The sequence below is a fragment of the Notamacropus eugenii genome, chromosome 5, assembly GCF_028372415.1.
Source record: "Notamacropus eugenii isolate mMacEug1 chromosome 5, mMacEug1.pri_v2, whole genome shotgun sequence".
NCBI lineage: Eukaryota > Metazoa > Chordata > Mammalia > Diprotodontia > Macropodidae > Notamacropus > Notamacropus eugenii.
In genome coordinates this window covers 298,828,180-298,846,332 of record NC_092876.1, presented here as the reverse complement: position 1 = coordinate 298,846,332, position 18,153 = coordinate 298,828,180, and the positions used below count along the sequence as shown (strand labels likewise).

Here is an 18,153-nt window from a genome sequence, read left to right as displayed (position 1 = left end):
GAGTGGAGGGAAGAGACAAACACAAGAAATATGGACATAGAAACAAGAGTTGGCAACTAAGCGGATTCATACCATGATTGAGGGTGAGGAATCAAGGATGACACAGAAGTTTCAAACTTTGATGATTAGAAATTTGGTGATGCCTTTGACAGAGAGACAAATTTAGAAAAGGGGCAGTCTGTGGGGAAAGATAGTGAATGAAGTTTTGTTCATGTTGAATTTGAATTGCCTCCAGCATATACAGTTTGAAATGTCCAGTAGCAGTTGGTGATATAGGATTGAAACTCAAATGGAAATGTAGATCTGGGAAACATCAGGAAGGAGAAAGTAATTAAACCCATATAAACTGAGTAGATCACCAAGAGTGACAGTGTAGAGAAAGAAGAAAAAGGGACCAAGGACAGAGTCTTATGGTAGACATATAGTAAGAGGGCAGTATCTGGATGATGATCCCACAAAAGAGAGAGAGGAAGATCTATCAGACAAGCAGGAGAAGAGCCAAGAGAGAAGAATGTCACAAAGCTCCAGAAAGGAGAGCGTTTCCAGAAGGAGATGCATCAAATGTTTCAAAGAGGTCAAGAACAATGAAGATTTTTAAAAAGCCATTGGATTTGGGCAGTAAAAGATCATTGGTGACTTTGGAAAGATTAGTTCTGTTGAGTAATAAGATCGAAAACCAGAGTATAGCGGGCTTAGAAGGTGAGGTAAGAGGAAGTGAAACCAATGAGAGAAGACAGTATTTTCAAGGAATTTGGCTTACAAAGGGAAGAGAAATAGAATGATAGTTTGTGGGGATTCTAAGGTTTAGCTAGGGTTTTTTAAGGATAGGAGAGACTTGACCCTGTTTATAGGCAGCAGAGAAAGCACCAAGAGATAGGTAAGAGACTGAATTTTAGATAGAGATAGAGGATGAGAATGAGGGCAGTTGTCTGAAGAAGAAGGGAGAGGATGAGATAAAGGGTATATTTAGAGGAGCTGGTATTGGCAAGGAAAGGGTCTATATTTCAAAAAACACTGGAGTAAATGAATAGAAAATGGGTGATAATGCCAAGGAGTTGTGAAATAAAGGGAAAGACAGAAGGAGTTCATGGTGAATGGCCTTTATTTTCTCAGCAAAGTATAAGAGCTATGGGAGTGGAAGAAGAACTGGTGTGGGAGATTTCAGGAGGAAAAATATTTGGAAAAGGGATTTGGAACTGGGAAAGAGAATCAATTAGGATGAATAAAAGAATTGCTTTGCTCCAGTGGGGGTCCAGTTAAGATTAGGAAACAGAAATCTGCCATGGATACAGTCAGCATGTGGCTGTATAACTTTTTCTACCTCCATTCGGTATTATGTTAGTAGGAGCCAATAAGGAAATTGGAAATAATGCATAGTTTGGCAAAAATTGAGTGGAGAGAGAAATAAAAAGGAATAAAACATTCAAGGTTAGAGTATAGTTTAGGTCAACTAAAGAGTTGAAATGGGAAAGGACAGTAAAACCTGAGCAGAAGTAATAACCTGAGAAATTGCTGAAGGCTAGAAGTATTGTAGGTCATACTAAAAATGAAGAATAGATTTAGGAGTAAATAAAGCAAAGAGATAAAATAATAGAATGTATTGATCAGATAAAGGAATTTCAGAATTCTTGATCATGAAAGTAGAATACACGTGCATGATGGAGAGTTCAGATGTATAAATGGCCCTGTGTATCACCGAGATGAAGAAGAAGAGGTCATGAGAGTTGAGTAGAATAAGGAACTGAGAGGTAAGGGTAATTAAAGAAAAATGCACACGCATATTAAGGTCCCTTCATCTAAGAGTAACAAATGTGGTATCAAAAAAACTGAAAGACAGGTATTGAATTCCTTGTGAAAAGAGGGAGAATGACCTGGTGCTGATAAATAAATTTTGACCTAAATCTAGGTTGAGTGATAAATTTGGATAAAGTGAACCTTAAAGGAAACATTGCTTGCTAGTGGTAGAGGGAAAGTTTAGAAATAGCAATGTAGTACATTCCTAATCCCTTCTCCTGGACCAGTATGTCTGAAGGTATGAGAGAAGGTGCAACCAGTACCAGATAGTACAGTGAAGGATGAAGAGTCAAGGGCAAATAGGAAAGAGTCAGGTCTCAATGAGAGTTAGAAGAAAGAAGGAGCACAAGAGGAAGAAGAGGAAAGATCTAAAGCAAATGGACATTGTTCATTATGAGTGAGTAAGAATTCCAAAAGACACAATGGAAAGGGAGGGTGGAGAGGTCTTTGGAGGAGTAGGGTTGAGATGGATGGGGATTATAGAGTGGACAGTGAAGGTCACTTAAGGAGTCAAGGATTCAATATCACTGGGATTTAGAGAGTAAAATAGGGTGGGAGATCATAGGGAAAGACTCCACGAAGAGATGATTATAACTTAATAATCAAGGAGCTGAGCCTCTATTTGATGGTCAATCAGTTGGGTTGTGTTGAGTCCAACTTGGTGATGTAGGAATGACCTCACAAAGGACACTCATCTTCAGTCTTTAAGCTTTTGAACAGCCCATCTGTCATGCCTGGAATGTACTCCCTCCTCCCCTCTGTCTCTTTTTAAAGTTCAGTTCAAATGCTAGCTTCTATGTGCCCTTTTCTACTCCCCTTAGTAGCTAGTGTCTCCTCATCAATAATTAATCATTTAATTTATAACTGAATTTATTTATAATTGAATTTATAGTCATTGAATTAATTACTGAATTTATTTTGTATAAACATGTTGGTACATGTTGTTTCCCCAGTAGAAAGAAAGATCCCTAAAGGTAATAACTTTTATTTGTCTGTATCCTCAGATACTAGCACAATTCCTCACATATAGTGGGCCCTTACTGAATGTCTGTTAATTGATTGACCTGAGAATGCTGGTGGCATAAGTTGCATGCCCACGTATGGCTAAGTTTCCAAGACTTCAGCTTTTCTTATAGGTAAGTTCCTTCCACAGCCTCCAGTGACACTCTGTACTAAGGATGAATTATTTCTCTGTTATTTTTATCAGTGACTTGGATGACAGTATAAAGTGCACACTCATGAAATCACTAGAGGGCATAAATTTGAGAAGGATAGCCAATACCCACTGAATGACAACGTTAGGATCCAAAAACAAGCTAAAATGTTGGCCTTGGGCAGCTAGGTGGCACAGTGGATAGAGCAGCAGCCCTGAAGTCAGGAGGACCTGACTTCAAATACAGCCTCAGATATTTACTAGCTGTGTGAGATCCAGGGAAAGTCTCTTAATCCCAATTGCCTCAAAAAAATGAATAGAGGGCTTAATCTAATAAAATAGAATTAAATAGGTGTTGTAGAAGCCAGTTTAGCTACTTTCATTTTTAAAATGTCCTTTTCCTGAGGTTTGAAGCAAGGTATCTTTGCTCTCCTCCCTTTTTCACAAATTGTATGCTCAGGCCCAGGAAGATGCTGTCTAGCTATTAAAGTCAGCCTAATCTAAGTGATCCAAAGGTAACCTTTAAGTTCATGGACTGTCTACAGTTTATAACTGAGGAGAAAATCTGAAACTAATAGATGTCCTGAACTTTCCTGAGAGCCACACTTTCTCTCCCTGTTTGTAATGTCTTAAAGAAGCAGCTTACCCAATGTTTCTTTTCTTTGTTCCTTTTTCTTTTCTTTCTGAGATGTCATAATTCTACTTTTCCAAGTCATGTCAACTTCCCTGATTGATAAGAGGTAGTACGCATAGTAATTAGAGGCAGCCTTAAAATTAGAAAGACCTAGGTTGAGTACCTGACTGTCACATACTCTCTGATCATGGGCAAGTGATTGCCTTCTCAGTGACCCTGCCAGTGCTCTAAATCTAAGTTGCAGTAACACCTAATTATCTGCATCTGTGAAGGGAGATTACACACAGGGAGTGCTCCACAAGGAGTTCCTCCATACTGTTGAAATCACAATTTCAGGTAAAAAATCATGCTGAGTCAATTTTAGGAGATCATTTTTCCCTCACAAAGTCAATCAAAGAATCAATCAACAAATGTCTTAATATTAAGTGCCTACTGTGTACTAAGCAACATACCAGGGAATACAAAAATAAAAGTGAAACAGTTGCTGTCTTCAAGTAGGGGAAGCAACATGGACAAATATTAACACATACAAAACAGAACTATGAGTGGGGACAAGCAGAAGATGGCCTTGGAAATTTGCTGAATTATTGAGACTTGTCCCTATTTTACAGACTAGGAAACTGGACATTAGCAAGGTTAAGTAATTTGTGTGTGCACAATTGGTAGTGGTAGAACTGGAACTCAAACCCCGATCTTCCTACCTAGGTCAAAATCTGAGTTTCTCAAGAGGTACCATGGTATCATAGAAAGAGGAGTAGACTTGAAGTCAAGAGAAACCTAGGTTCAAATCCAGACTCTGACATGTATTAACTATGTGACTCTATCAAAATCACTTAGCTTCTCCTAAGCCTCATTTTTCTCAGCTGTATAATGGGGGAAAAGAATACCTATAGCACCCACCTGTCAGGGTTGGGAGGATCAAATGAGCTTCCATATAAGTGCTTTGTAAACTTTAAAGCCCTACATAAAGGTCATCTTCAGAACTTAAAAGTCCACCAGAAAAGACTTTATGAAGCTATTTTATGCATTATAACCTGTATGTGACAGTTTACCTGTTGAAAACCAAATGAAGTATCAATGCATTTAAAAGAGGGCTGTTAATGACATAAACATTATCTCTAAGTTGGACAATTAACCCCTTACAAGTTCCTTGTAAGACAGTCGAGCTTTGAGAACTTGGTTTTGAAAGTTATTATGATTTTACTTGATCAGAGGATTTCTTTATTCTACTTAGCTCACTTCAAAACCAAAGATATTATGGTTTTAAATAAGACTAAATTAATTTTTGTCCTTGGTCAGGGCCCAGATCAAGTGAAAGTGGTGAAGGAGATACTGAATGAATACGACAAAAGTAGAAAAAAATCTACATAATAACGTGCTTTTGGGAACACAAATGGAGGCAATTTGTCTGAAGTGGCAGAAGCAGAAGAAAGATGTTCTGAGAAAAATCTGAAGGATCTGGAATAAATAGCTCATCCAAGATGTTTATAGGTGAACTGATGGGAAAAGATAGAGGGCATAGTTTGTGAACTGCACTAAATTTTTTGAGGACTGGAGTGAACAGGATACATTTGAAAATGGTCCAGGACAATATAAATAATCAAAAAGATGAATGCATAAGATAACACTATGTATTCTATTAGGAAAGGTTCAGGAGAATAGATGAACAGATTAGAATTGGAAAAAAAAAAAGAGAGAATTTCTGATGAGGCATAAGAGAATAGAGAATTACTGCCTGAATGGACATGGAATGAAATAAAGAGAAAGTTGTATAAAAGGAAAGATCTCACTCCTTTGGGGAGAAAGGGGCAGGGAAGAGATTCACAAATGTGAGGATGGATTGAAAACAATATGAGTAATGGAAAGTGCTGGATGTTAAGGATCCTCATTCAAATTCTGTTTGATCTTAGCTAGACAGGATCCCAGTATCCTCAGCTAGAAAATGAAGGGATTAGATAATCTCTAATATCTGGTTGTCACTCTATATCTATGACCCTGTAGATAGTGTACCTTTTGTCTTAGTTCCATAATGGCGTGCATCTTTGTATGGGCTTTCATCTTCACTGGTCCATGTCGAATGACTAAATTCTTCATCTTGGTCAGACTCCTGAAAATTTGTAAAACAAAAAACAAACAAAAAAAGCTTTATTTAAACTTTTTTTCTTTTACTGAATGAGGGGAACTTGTAGATTTTTCTCTATACTGAGCTTTCCAACTTGAGCAGATACTATAGGTTCAATGATACAATAGAGGTCAAGGGTCCAACTATCCTGGAGCAATGACTGGGAGCTGTGATATAATCACATAAGCAAGAATTAAGATCAGTGTTAAAATCACCCAAGTACATAAAAATTATTATTTTCTATTTCATTTCTACAATATATGGGCTTGCTTAACTCATGAGTGAGATTTAGGTGGGCAGTTCCATGAGATCTGTTTACCTCTTTCAGGGAGAAATCCAAAAGGGTCAGATTTTTTTTTTTAAATCATCTCCCTGAGAAAGCACTTCTAAGTTTTTTAGTTAGCAATTTCCTTCCTCTCCCCTCACCCTCTGGGCTCAGTTATAATTAATTCTTTTTGTAGCTTCAAACCTAATAACTGGTAGTCAGCAGTAGACAGACTCCCAATTAGAGATTTAAGTGTAATTTAGTACCTGACCAAAACAAATCATCACAGAACTTCTCTGGAATTCAGGCTTATTTTCTAAACTCAGATGTATCAAACACATGGCCTGCAACATTTTCAAATGCGGGAACCAGATTAAAATGTAATTGTGAAATATTTAACAAAATAAGTAAAACATAATAATAAAGTATAGGTAACATTAATATGTGATTTTCCAAGTTAAAATGTAGCCCTGTGGGGGATCCTTACATATGGTTTAGTGGCCCCTGTTTTTATTTGAACTTGACATCACCGATCTAACAAATGAGAAGTGGACTGAACTTGTGATTTCATCAATATATCAGGCTCTACCAAAGCACATCAGCACCTTCTCTGCAACTTAGAATCTTAAAATGATGCCTCAAACACTAGGAGTTAAGTGTCCAGGGGCACATACTATGTATCAGAAGCAGTCTGGAATCCAGATCTTGAGACTCTGAAGCTGGCACTCCACCTACCCTACCACATTGCCTCTCCTATGAAATGAAAAATATGACTAATGAGAGCAGCACTGTATATGGGAAGGACTCTGGGCTCTTCTAAAGAAAGAACATTTTTTTAATGGTGTCTTTTCCCATTCATAAAACTCCTTTGAAAAATTGCTATTAGTGAAATTATTACTGACTGCCTTGCTATCCTCTCAATCCTTAGAACTACAAGTTCTATGTTAATTAAAGTGATTCCATAAAAGTCTCCAGAGTCAAGATGCTTTTCTATTCTGTGCTAACCATCTGTTTAAAGGGAAGAGCTTCATAAAAGTCACTACCCTAAATCCAGATGGTAAAAAATAGTACACTTGCTTCACCCCACCCCTTTCCCAAGGTTTTGATGTTTCATCTGGGCATTCCTATGGGCAGGATTTATGAATGTTTCCTTTCTTTGTTTTAACATCAATTATGGAAAACAGGCAAGGCTTCAAGTACATGAGTCCATGGATGAAAAATTTGTCTTTCATTTAAAGACCAGTCTAACTAAATTCCAAGAGGTTCATCAACAAGTGATGAATACCTTTGGCCAAACCAAGACCACCCATATAAAGATCATTACTTAAGAGTTTGAAATATACATTAATGGAAGGAGAATACCCATGCTGGGGAACTAAAAAAAGACAAATTTAGGCCTACTAAAAGGAAAAATTTCCTAACCAATATAGCTATCCAAAAGAAAAATAAGCCATTGCTGGAAATAGTGAGTTTCTCTTCATTAAGAGGTCATTAAGCAAAGGTACACTTTTCATATGGAGTATGTTGTACATTTTTCATACTTTTCAAGTATGAGTTAGACTAGAAACTCCTGAGGTCCATTCCATATCAGAAATTCCAAACTTCTTTGATTCTATGATGAAATCAGTGGATATTTTTAAGTATTAAAATTTAATAATGCCACAAAGTACAGGGGAAAAATGTTTAATGTATACTGAAATAAAAATACCTCGTCCTTTTTTAACTCATAAAGGTTTAACTGTAATAATACTTTGTGTTTATTTTCAAAACATTTTCACATCCTTTCTTTAATTTGATCCTCACAATAGCCTTGTGAGAGATTAGACCTATCCAAGGTCAGAATATTAGTGAATAGGCTGGAACCAGAGCTCCAGTCTCCTAATTCTAATTCCTCCAGTTTGATATACCCCCAAAGCACTACCATGTCCTTTCACTGTGCTTTGAAAAGTCTACCATTATCTGGCAAACTCTTAACCTATGACCTCAATCAGTAATTCATTTAACCTTAGTAAATTTACATTTTCACTGGATTATGGTAATGTAATGGTAAAAATTTTATCCTAAATTTTTTTAATGATTTAGACCTCAATTTGAGGTACTAAGCATATAAATGGACTGCCATGGGATCAAAGGTTTTCTTTTAAATGCAAATTTTGTGACCCTATCAGGTCAGCTTTTTGTCAGATGAACCTTTTGGCAAAGTAAATGTGTTTTTATTTGATCACTTGATATCAACTTATGACTTTCATTTCCCCTCAGAGCAATACTGAAAAAAATTAAACCATACATATTTTACTGAGTCTACTATGGAATTTTTATGCCCAAAAGTCAGACAAAAAAGTACTGCTTTGCAGTTATAATTATTAGTATTTAAAAAGTAAAATCTGATGAAATGATCTAATGTATAGGAACCAGACTGACACAAACTACTTAAAAACTTTAAAATGCATCAATTTTGTGAATATAATTTTTTTAATTGTCAAAGACTGAGCTGTAATTTTTCTGTTTTAGTCAAATCCTGGCCAGAAACTCTGAAGGTCTTCCTCTCCCAGACTGATTCTTTTGTGAAGGCAAACTAGGTCATCTTTTGCCTTAATTCTTACCTCGCTTTTAGACCCTAGCTAAAAAGGCCAGGGTCTCCCACTGCATCTGGGGCCCTCTCCAGTCATCCTGACCTTGCCAGAATAGAAACAATTTCTATTTACACTCACTCTCAGCCATCAAAATTCAAACAGTGAGCAAATTAGGTTTGGACTGGGACCTATTATTGGCAGTCAGTGAGAACCAGAGCGTTTGGGTTTAAAGGTATAATCAAGTAGCTCCATTTGAATCCCACTGGCCTTCATCAAACCTGGTTTACCAGATCTATATTTCAAGAAATCAAAACTGGCAGAAACCCTAAGGATCTTCCCCTCCCAGACTCATTCTTTTGTGAAGGTAAACTTTTTTTTTAGGTGATGCATCTTTTTAAAACATTTACAACATGGACCACAAAAGAATTTTTTTTTTTAAACATTAACCAACTGAGACACAGATAATATTTATGTTGCTAACTTCACAAGCTCTTGACCTAATTGTCTCCACAGTATTACTAAGAATTAAAGGACCCTAACTTAATGTTGGTGGTCTAGAGTCCTATGCCTAATAGCTTAATTTTAGAGAACCTCGGATGTTCCCCTACCCATAATCTATAATTGAATAGATCTGGTATTAAGCTTACAAACCTTTTGACTATAGGAAATTGCCACCAATAGGAAGGACATTGCAGGGATACAATATCTCCTCAACTTCATGTCAACCCCAGGCAGGATTCGACTATCCACTTGCATTCAGTCAGGTTTAAAGTCTGCCAGGTATCAGTGGGGAAATTGAGTCAGGAGAATCTCACCTCAGCCCATGCTGAACAGCCACTCTCCCACCCTTCCCTTGAGATCACCTATGCAGTTCATACCAACATCTCATCAGCTTACTGGCATCATGTATTGGAGGCTCATATTGCCTTTCTTGCTTCCCATACCTGGAGTTAGACTCAGAAGAATAGTCACTTAATAGTCCCATAGTATCTAAAAATGGTAAGTTCCAATAACCAGGTTTCAAATATGATTATAGTTTCACTTTGGCGAAGGAACATCTTTTGAGGCAAGTCTTACTTGGCTTACATGTCTTTCTATACATGTTCTAGTTCCTGATTAAATAGCAATCATAAAATCTAATTTACCATTAAAACCTTGACTTTTCCATCAATGCCAAATTTTACCCTAGGTTACGTGAAGGTAAACTTTTGCCTCAATTCTCAACTAGGCTTTAATCACTGAATGAGTGTTGATTCAACAAATTGAGACCTGGGAAAGCCCTCAGCTCAAAAAGGTCAAGATCTCCCACTGCATCTGAGGTCATCATCAGTCACCCTGACCTATCTATGTCTTACCACTGGACTCCAATGAGCCAAGAAGAGTGAGACTGATGGCCTTGCATATCCCTGCCTCACTTAAGTCCAATTCACTTGCAAGTCAAAACATCACTCTCCTAACGTCACTGGTCCGTTTCTAGAATGAAGGATGAACGACAATCTGTGAGTAGTAGTAGCTGATCCTCTGGGGACTCAACTGGCCAGTTTCAGCTGGGCAATGTTGCTATGTGGTAAGAAGAGAAATCATAGGTGGTATGTTTGGAGGGAGGGGTGCCAGAGAGCCATTTGTGCCTGAAATTTTAGGTAACACCTTGAAATAAAGGTTAAGGAGCTGAAAGGAAGCTATTATTCCAGTAATGGACCAGGTAGAACTTTATGACTGACAATTTGAGAATATTTGTTGTGATGTTTTCATAATAGTACACTGGGATACTACATTATTATTCTTTAACATTCATTTGACTCAACATCCTCACACCGAAAATAGACGACATGAATTTTTAAGCATAGAGATTTGACTTGTTAAAAAACAAAACAACAATTAATGATCTAGGACTGAACCACCAAAAGTTTTAATTCTTTTCCCAGGGTTTTAATTGTGGCTAAGGTTAGTTTCTCCACTGCTGAATTGTTAGGAATCTTTCCTGATGTATTAAGCTTTGGGGTCCAATCTCTAATGTGCTTTTCCATACACATTTTAAATTAGCTCAGTCATGGATGTTTGTTTTTTAATGCAACACCTTACCTCGCTGCTGCTAATGCTTTGCAAGATGATGTTTTGGTTTTTGGCAGTCATCAGCATTTCAGATTCAGAAGGATCTGCATCGAAATAAATGTCAAGCAAGGATTCAGGTTGTCTTTCTGCCAAAGAAAAGCATATTAACATTTAAAAATTTTATTTATTTTTAACTTAAAAATTTTTCAATGTCTCTAGCAGCCTTGCAGGAGGTACTTCTTATAGCTAAGTCAACACCATTTTCCCATAGTCCTTCTTGAAGTGTGATGGCTAAGTCTGGAAGTTTGAAGGATCTGTGGCATTCACATTGCAGGATTCAAAGAAACAAGCGTAGGGTGGGAGAAGGGGGAGGGGCATAGGAGATGGTTCTAGAAGTTGGACTGTGAACAGAAAGGCCTAGAGATGACAACTGACATAAGCTCAGGAAAACCGAGTTTTGGTACTCGAAGGAATAAGAGCTAATATTTATATAGTGCTTTGAGGTTTATGAAGTACTTCACAAATGGTATCTTATTTGATTCTTACAAAACCTCTTTGAAATAGGTGCTATTGTTTATTCCCATTTTACTGATGAGGAAACTTTCATTGAGAGAGTTTAGATGACTTGCTCACCACCACTGAACAATGAAGTGTCTGAGGAAGAATTCAAACTCAGGTCTCCCTGACTTTAAGTTCAGTTTTCTATTTACTATGTTATCTAAAAAATATATTTTTTGCACACCAACCTATGACTCCAGTTCTACATCAGGATCTTTGAGGAAAGAAACATAACAGAAGTAGAACATAGATTTTCTGCCCACAAGGACCTTACAATCTAGTTAAGAGACAGGACAAATAAACTTCAAATAATTAGATGATAGTTCAAGACAAAACACAATTAAGTGCTAAATAATATGTGATTAACTATAAGTACTAAAGGAGTTCAAACAATGGCAAGATCAGAGAGGGCTAGGGAAATCATGGGAGGTATGAAAGAAAGAGGACATCAGCTACATCCTGAAGGATGGATAAAAGAGCTGGAACTAAGAAAAGGCAAATAGGGCTTTGTCCCAGGGTGCAGAAATTTAGAGGTGCACCATTCTGCTCCCAATGAAAGGTCACAGACAATTTAACGAATGTAACCTCTCTCATGATTAGAGGGCAGGAGGGTGGAACACTAAACTCCTCCCAAAGCTTTCCTTTACAGAAGACAGGACTTGTACTTTCCAGCTTCTTCCACTTTCCATCTGTAGCTCTACTTGGTTTCAACTCCATAGAACAAGATGACTCTATGGTGTGTCATCTTCCCCTAGTAGATTCAAAGTTCCTTGAAGGCTTATTTATATCCCCAGGACTTAGCACAGTGCCTGGCACTCAGTAGGCAATTAAGAAATTTTTACTGAAGTGAATTAAAGATATAAAAAACAAAACAGCCAGACTACCAAGGGTACTGTCCTTTTTTTTTCTCTAAAACAATTAGTCTAATGTGGGCAGTGCTTCTTCTTGCTTAACGTTACTTTCTTTTGCTCTGAATACCCTTAAGATAATTTTCTCCTCTCTCTTCTAGTGGCTTATTTTTAAAAATAAGATTCTATTTATATAGAAATCTCACAGCAAAGCTTTGTGGAGCAAAGGGAGTAATAAATATAAAACGATCTTTGCCTTCACTCCAACAAGCCCTAGGCAAGGTACAGAATTTTGCTGCAAAAAACATTCTTGTCAGCTTCCCAATTCCCATCATCCATGGTGTACAGAGAAGAATATCCCCTAAAGACTTTCAAAAAGTTTGGTATCAGTGATCTGCCCAAAACACTTCAAAAAGAGGAAGGTTATCATAGGAAGTTGGAAATGTGGGTCAGGCCTAAGAACTTGGGGTAAAAACAGAGGGACTCATTGTCTCAGATGTGTCCAGTACTGCACAATTTGTCCCACTATCCTCCACTCTCATAAAGATAAGGTAAGTTGGGAGAGGGAGCAGGGGAACAAAACAACTCCTGAACCAAATTTACAATCAAATTCTAAAAAATGTATAAAGATCAAATAATCCCTTTGCTACATAAATAAATTACGACATAAATTAAAAAACTGAGAAAGAAGGAATTCTACCAAATGTCTTCCAGGAGGCAAATATAATTGTGATAACAAAATTATGGAGGAATAAATCAAAGAGGATTATGGGTCAATGTCATCAGAGGCTAGAGAAATATATGCCCAAATTAAATCACTAGAACTAAGCTGGGTTTATTGCTAGTATTTCAAGGATGGTTCAGCATTAGAAAAACTATTAGCATAATTTTGTGAAGGATAATTAAAATTTAAAAATTTCACATCTCTATATGTGGAAGACTTTGACAAAAATATAGGGTGAAGCCAAGATGGTGGAGTAGTAAGAAGTACAGCCTAGTTCCTTTATCATTCTTCCTATACAAAGATCTAGAAAATGTATCAGAACAAACTTTAATTGAAAAATCAGGGGGGGAGTGGAGCCAAGAGGGGGTGGAGCCAAGATGGCTGAGTGAGAGCAATGACTCACCTAAGCTCTTACACAAACTCCTTCAGATACCTCTAAAAAGAGAATCTGACCAAATTTTGGAGGTGCAGAATCCAATAGGAGACAGACTGTGGCAGATTCACAGCCCAGGACAGACTGGAAGGTCAATAGGAAGGATCTGTTCCACAGGGGTGAGCCCACAGCACACAACACAGTGGTGTGGCTGAGCAGGAAAACCCCAGGGCAGTCACAAAGAGCAGCATCATGGCAGAAAGGCAGAGTGGCAGCCCAGGGTGGGAGACCAGCAGAGCTGAGTGAGTGACAGCTGCTAAGCACCAGGTATCAGCTGCAGCAGCTCCTGAGACTTTCAGCCTGCAGACTAAAGGTCTGTAAGTCACCTACTTGAACTTCCAGGAGCCACAATGGTAGAGTAAAGGATAAATGCTCCCTCCTCCCTGCTTGTTGACCTCAAAAGAACCATAAAACATTTCCCCATAAAAATTCTGGATCAGTGGGAACAGCCAATGGGGCAAAGAGTCTCAACACACTTGAGGCTAGAAAAATAGCTAAGGGGGATTCCTCTTACTGTGCCAGAGGCAAACCAGAAGAAGAGGGGACCCAAGGCAGTGGAAACTTACATTAGGACCCAGGTGTGCCTCAGCCCTAGGAGAGGAGCCACAAAGGGGGTAGAAACTCGCACTAGGATCCAGGCGTGCCTCAGCACTTCAGGGCAAATGGGAAGACAATAAGATAGCTGGGATGACCAAGCCCTGAGCCTGCCTTTGCTTCAGCTCAGCTGAGGAGATCTCCCATGTCCAGACCACCCCTCCCCCACACTTAACAAGCTAGTTCCAGGGCTGATCAAGGAAACACAAAAAGATAAATTAGCACCTGCCCTTAGCTTTTTCACACCAGTAAGCTCAACACCAAGTCCTGCAGTTTCTAACTGAAAGAACCAGAAGCCACAGCACACAATCACCATCATGAGCAAGAAAAAGCAAAGCAAGGGTGAAAACACCATAAAATCTTTCTATGGGGACAAGGACCAAAACACAAATACCAAAGAGGTCAGTAGTGAGACTGTACTCCCATCTGAAACTTCAGAAGGGACTATGAACTGCTCCCATGCACAAACAGCTCTCCTGGAACAGTTGAAGAAGGAAATAGAAGAGAAACTGGCCAATGATTTTAAAAGCATGAAAAAAGAATTCCATGAAGAGAACATCTCTTTAAAAAGGAAAATTGAACAAATGGAAACTGCAGTTCAAAAAACTAACTGGAGAAAATAATTCCGTAAAAGGAAAAATTGGACAGATGGAAAAGGAGATGCAAAAATTAACTGAAGAAAACAATTTGATAAAAATTAGAATTGGGCAAGTAGAAACTAATGACTCTATGAGACATCAAGAATCAGTCAAACAAAATCTAAAGAATGAAAAGATAGAAGTAAATGTAAAATATCTAATTGGAAAAACAACTAACCTGGAAAATAGATCCAGGAGAGAAAATTTAAAAATTATTGGCCTACCAGAAAGCCACGATGAAATAAAAGGGTCTGGACAATATCTTCCAAGAAATCATCAAGGAAAACTGCCCAGAAATGCTAGATCCAGAGGGCAAAATAGTCATCAAAAGAATCCACTGTCCACCTCCTGAAAGGGATCCCAAAGTAAAAACCCCAAGAAATACTGTTGCAAAACTCTAGAACTATCAAGTGAAGGAGAAAATACTATAGGCAGTCAGAAAGAAACCATTCAAATATTGAGGAGCTACAGTCAGAATCACACAGGACCTTGCAGCTTCTACATGAAAAGACTGAAAGAATTGGGATCCGATATCCCATAAGGCAAAGGAGCTGGGACTACAACCAAGGATCAATCACCAAGCAAAGTTCAGCACAACATTTCAGGCAAGGAGACAGTCATTCAACGATGTAAGGTATTTCCAGACCTCCCTGACAAAAAGGCCAGAACTCAATAGAAAACTCGATCTTCAAATGCAAATCTCAAGAGAGGCATAAAAATAATAAATGGGGGGAAAAAACCCAAAATTTATTACTCAATTTGGGCAAACTGTTTACCTCCCTATAAGGGAAGATGATGCCTGTTAATCTTGAGAATTGTACATCTATTATGAAATATAAAAGGGATATACATAGAGGGAATGGGCATAAAGCAAATGATGTGACGATAAAAATGGGATTTAAGCATGCGGAGGGACTGTAACGGAAGATGTGAAAAGGAGGAAGCAGAAAATGGTAAATTACATCACAGGAAGAACTACAAAATTATAGTAGAGGGAAAGAGGGGAGGGAGATTAGCATTGTTTGAGGGGTACTGTCATCTGATTTGGTTCAAGGAGGGAACAATAAACTTAATTAAGTATATAATTCTAATTAGCTCTATAGGCAGTAGGAGGGGAAGGGGAAAGAAAGGGGAGGGGAAGATAAAAGGGAGGGAAGAAGTGGTAAGGGTAAAGTGGAGTAAAAGGGAGGGGGGTAAAAAAAAGGAAGGGAAGGCTGCAGGAGGTGGTGGTGAAAAGTGAAAACTATTGAGGAGGGGAAGGGAGATGGGAGAACTAAAAGCACAAATGGTGGGAAAGAGGATGAAGGGAATACACAGATTGTAATCATAACTGTGAATATGAATGGAATAAACTCTCCCATAAAATGGTGGTGGATAGCAGAACAGATTAAAAGTCATAATCCAACAATATGTTGTTTACAAGAAACACATTTGAAATGGGGGGATACACACAGGGTAAAGGTAAAAGGTTGGAGCAGAATATATTGTGCTTCAGCTGATGTAAGAAAAACAGGCATAGCAACCCTAAACTCAGACAAAACAAAAGCAGAAATAGATCTAATCAAAAGAGATAAGGAAGGAAACTATATGCTGCTAAAAGGCACCATAGACAATGAAGCAATATCATTACTAAACACGTATGCTCCGAGTGGTATAGTATCCAAATTCTTAGAGGAGAGGTTGGGGGAGTTGAAGGAATAAACAGAAAGTAAAACTATACTAGTGGGGGACCTCAACCTCCCCCTCCCTGAACTTGATAAATCTAACCTCAAAATAAACAAGAAAGAGGTTAAGGAGGTAAAGAAAACTGTGGATAAAGTAGATATAATAGATCTCTGGAGAAAACTGAATGGGAATAAAAAGGAATATACCTTTTTCTCAGCAGTATATGGCACATATACAAAAATTGACCATGTTCCAGGGCATAAAAACCTCACAATCCAATGCAGAAAGGCAGAGGTAGTCAATGCATCCTTCTCAGATCATATTGCAATAAAAATTATATGTAATAAAAGGCCATGAAAAGATAAACCAAAAATTAATTGGAAGCTAAATAATCTAATCCTAAAGAAGGAGTGAGTTAAACAACAAATCATAGAAACAATCAACAACTTCATTCAAGAGAATGACAATAATAAGACAACCTACCAAATATTATGGGATACTGCAAAAGCAGTTCTTAGGGGAAGTTTTATATCTTTGAATGTCTACATGAATAAAATAGAGAAAGCAGAGATCAATGACTTGGGCATGCAACTGAAAAAGCTAGAAAAAGAACATATTGAAAATCCCCAAGTAAATACCAAATTAGAAATATGAGAGATTAATGAAATTGAAATTAAAAAAATTATTGAACTAATAAATAAAACCAATAGTTGGTTTTATGAAAAAACTAATAAAATTGATAAACCTTTGGTCAATTTGATTTAAAAAAAGAAAGAAGAAAACCAAATTATTAATATCAAAAATGAAAGGGGTGAACTCACCTCCAAGGAGGAGGAAATTAAAACAATAATTAGAAATTACTTTGCCCAACTTTATGCCCATAAATTCAACAATCTAAATGAGATGGATGAGTATTTTAAAAAATACAAATTGCCCAGATTAACAGAAGAGGAAGTTGAATACTTAAACAACCCCATCTCAGAAAAAGAAATTGAACAAGCTATCAATGAACTCCCTAGGAAATAATCTCCAGGGCTGGATGGATTTGCAAGTGAATTCTATCAAACATTTAAAGAACAGTTAATTCCAATACTACATTGACTATTTGGGAAAACTGGGGAAGAAGGAGTCCCCCCAAATTCTTTTTATGATATAAATATGGTTTTGATACCTAAATCAGGAAGAGAAAAAACAGAGAATGAAAATTATAGACCAATTTCTCTAATGAATATAGATGCAAAAATTTTAAATAAGATTTTAGCAAAATGAATACAGCATCTTATCATGAGAATAATACATTATGATCAGGAAGAATTTATACCAGGAATGCAGGGTTGGTTCAATATTAGGAAAGCTATTAGCATTATTGATCATATCAACAACAAAACTAACAGAAACCACATGATTATCTCAATAGATGCAGAAAAAGCTTTTGACAAAATACAACACCGATTCCTATTAAAAACACTGGAGAACATAGGAATAAAGGGAACTTTCCATAAAATAATAAGCAGTATCTACCTAAAACCTTCAGCAAGCATTATATGCAATGAAGATAAGCTAGATGCATTTTCAGTAAGATCAGGGGTGAAACAAGGATGTCTATTATCACCACTATTATTCAATGTGGTACTAGAAATGTTAGCTGTAGCAAGTAGACAAGATAAAGAAACTGAAGGAATTAGAAGAGGCAAAGAAGAAACTAAGTTATCGCTCTTTGCAGATGATATAATGATAGACTTGGAGAATCCCAGAGATTCAACTAAAAAACTACTTGAAATAATAAACAACTTTGGCAAAGTTGCAGGTTACAAAATAAATCCACACAGATCTTTTGCATTTCTGTATATTAATAACAAAGTCCAACAGCAAGAGATAGAAAGAGAAATCCCATTTAAAGCTAGGGTAGACACTATAAAATATTTGGGAGTTTACCTGCCAAAACAAACCCAGTGACTATGTGAACACAATTACAAGACACTTTTTGCCCAAATAAAGTCAGATCCAAGTAAGTGGAAAAACATCAGTTGCTCATGGGTAGGCCAAGCCAATATAATAAAAATGACAATTCTACCTAAATTAATTTACTTATTTAGTGCC

At 37.3% G+C, this 18,153-nt stretch overlaps 1 protein-coding gene across 3 annotated transcripts in view; it reads right to left on the bottom strand.

The window, feature by feature from the left end:
* The window catches only part of MAP3K19 (mitogen-activated protein kinase kinase kinase 19), a 79,901-nt gene that overhangs the window by 39,121 nt on the left and 22,627 nt on the right, over window positions 1-18,153 (bottom strand). For all 3 annotated transcript variants that reach the window (XM_072613240.1, XM_072613238.1, XM_072613239.1), the window contains 2 exons: window positions 10,624-10,739; window positions 5,592-5,688 (listed from right to left, as the gene is read on the bottom strand). In XM_072613240.1, coding sequence (XP_072469341.1) covers window positions 5,592-5,688; window positions 10,624-10,739 — 213 coding nt within the window. The remainder of the gene's footprint in view (window positions 1-5,591; window positions 5,689-10,623; window positions 10,740-18,153) is intronic.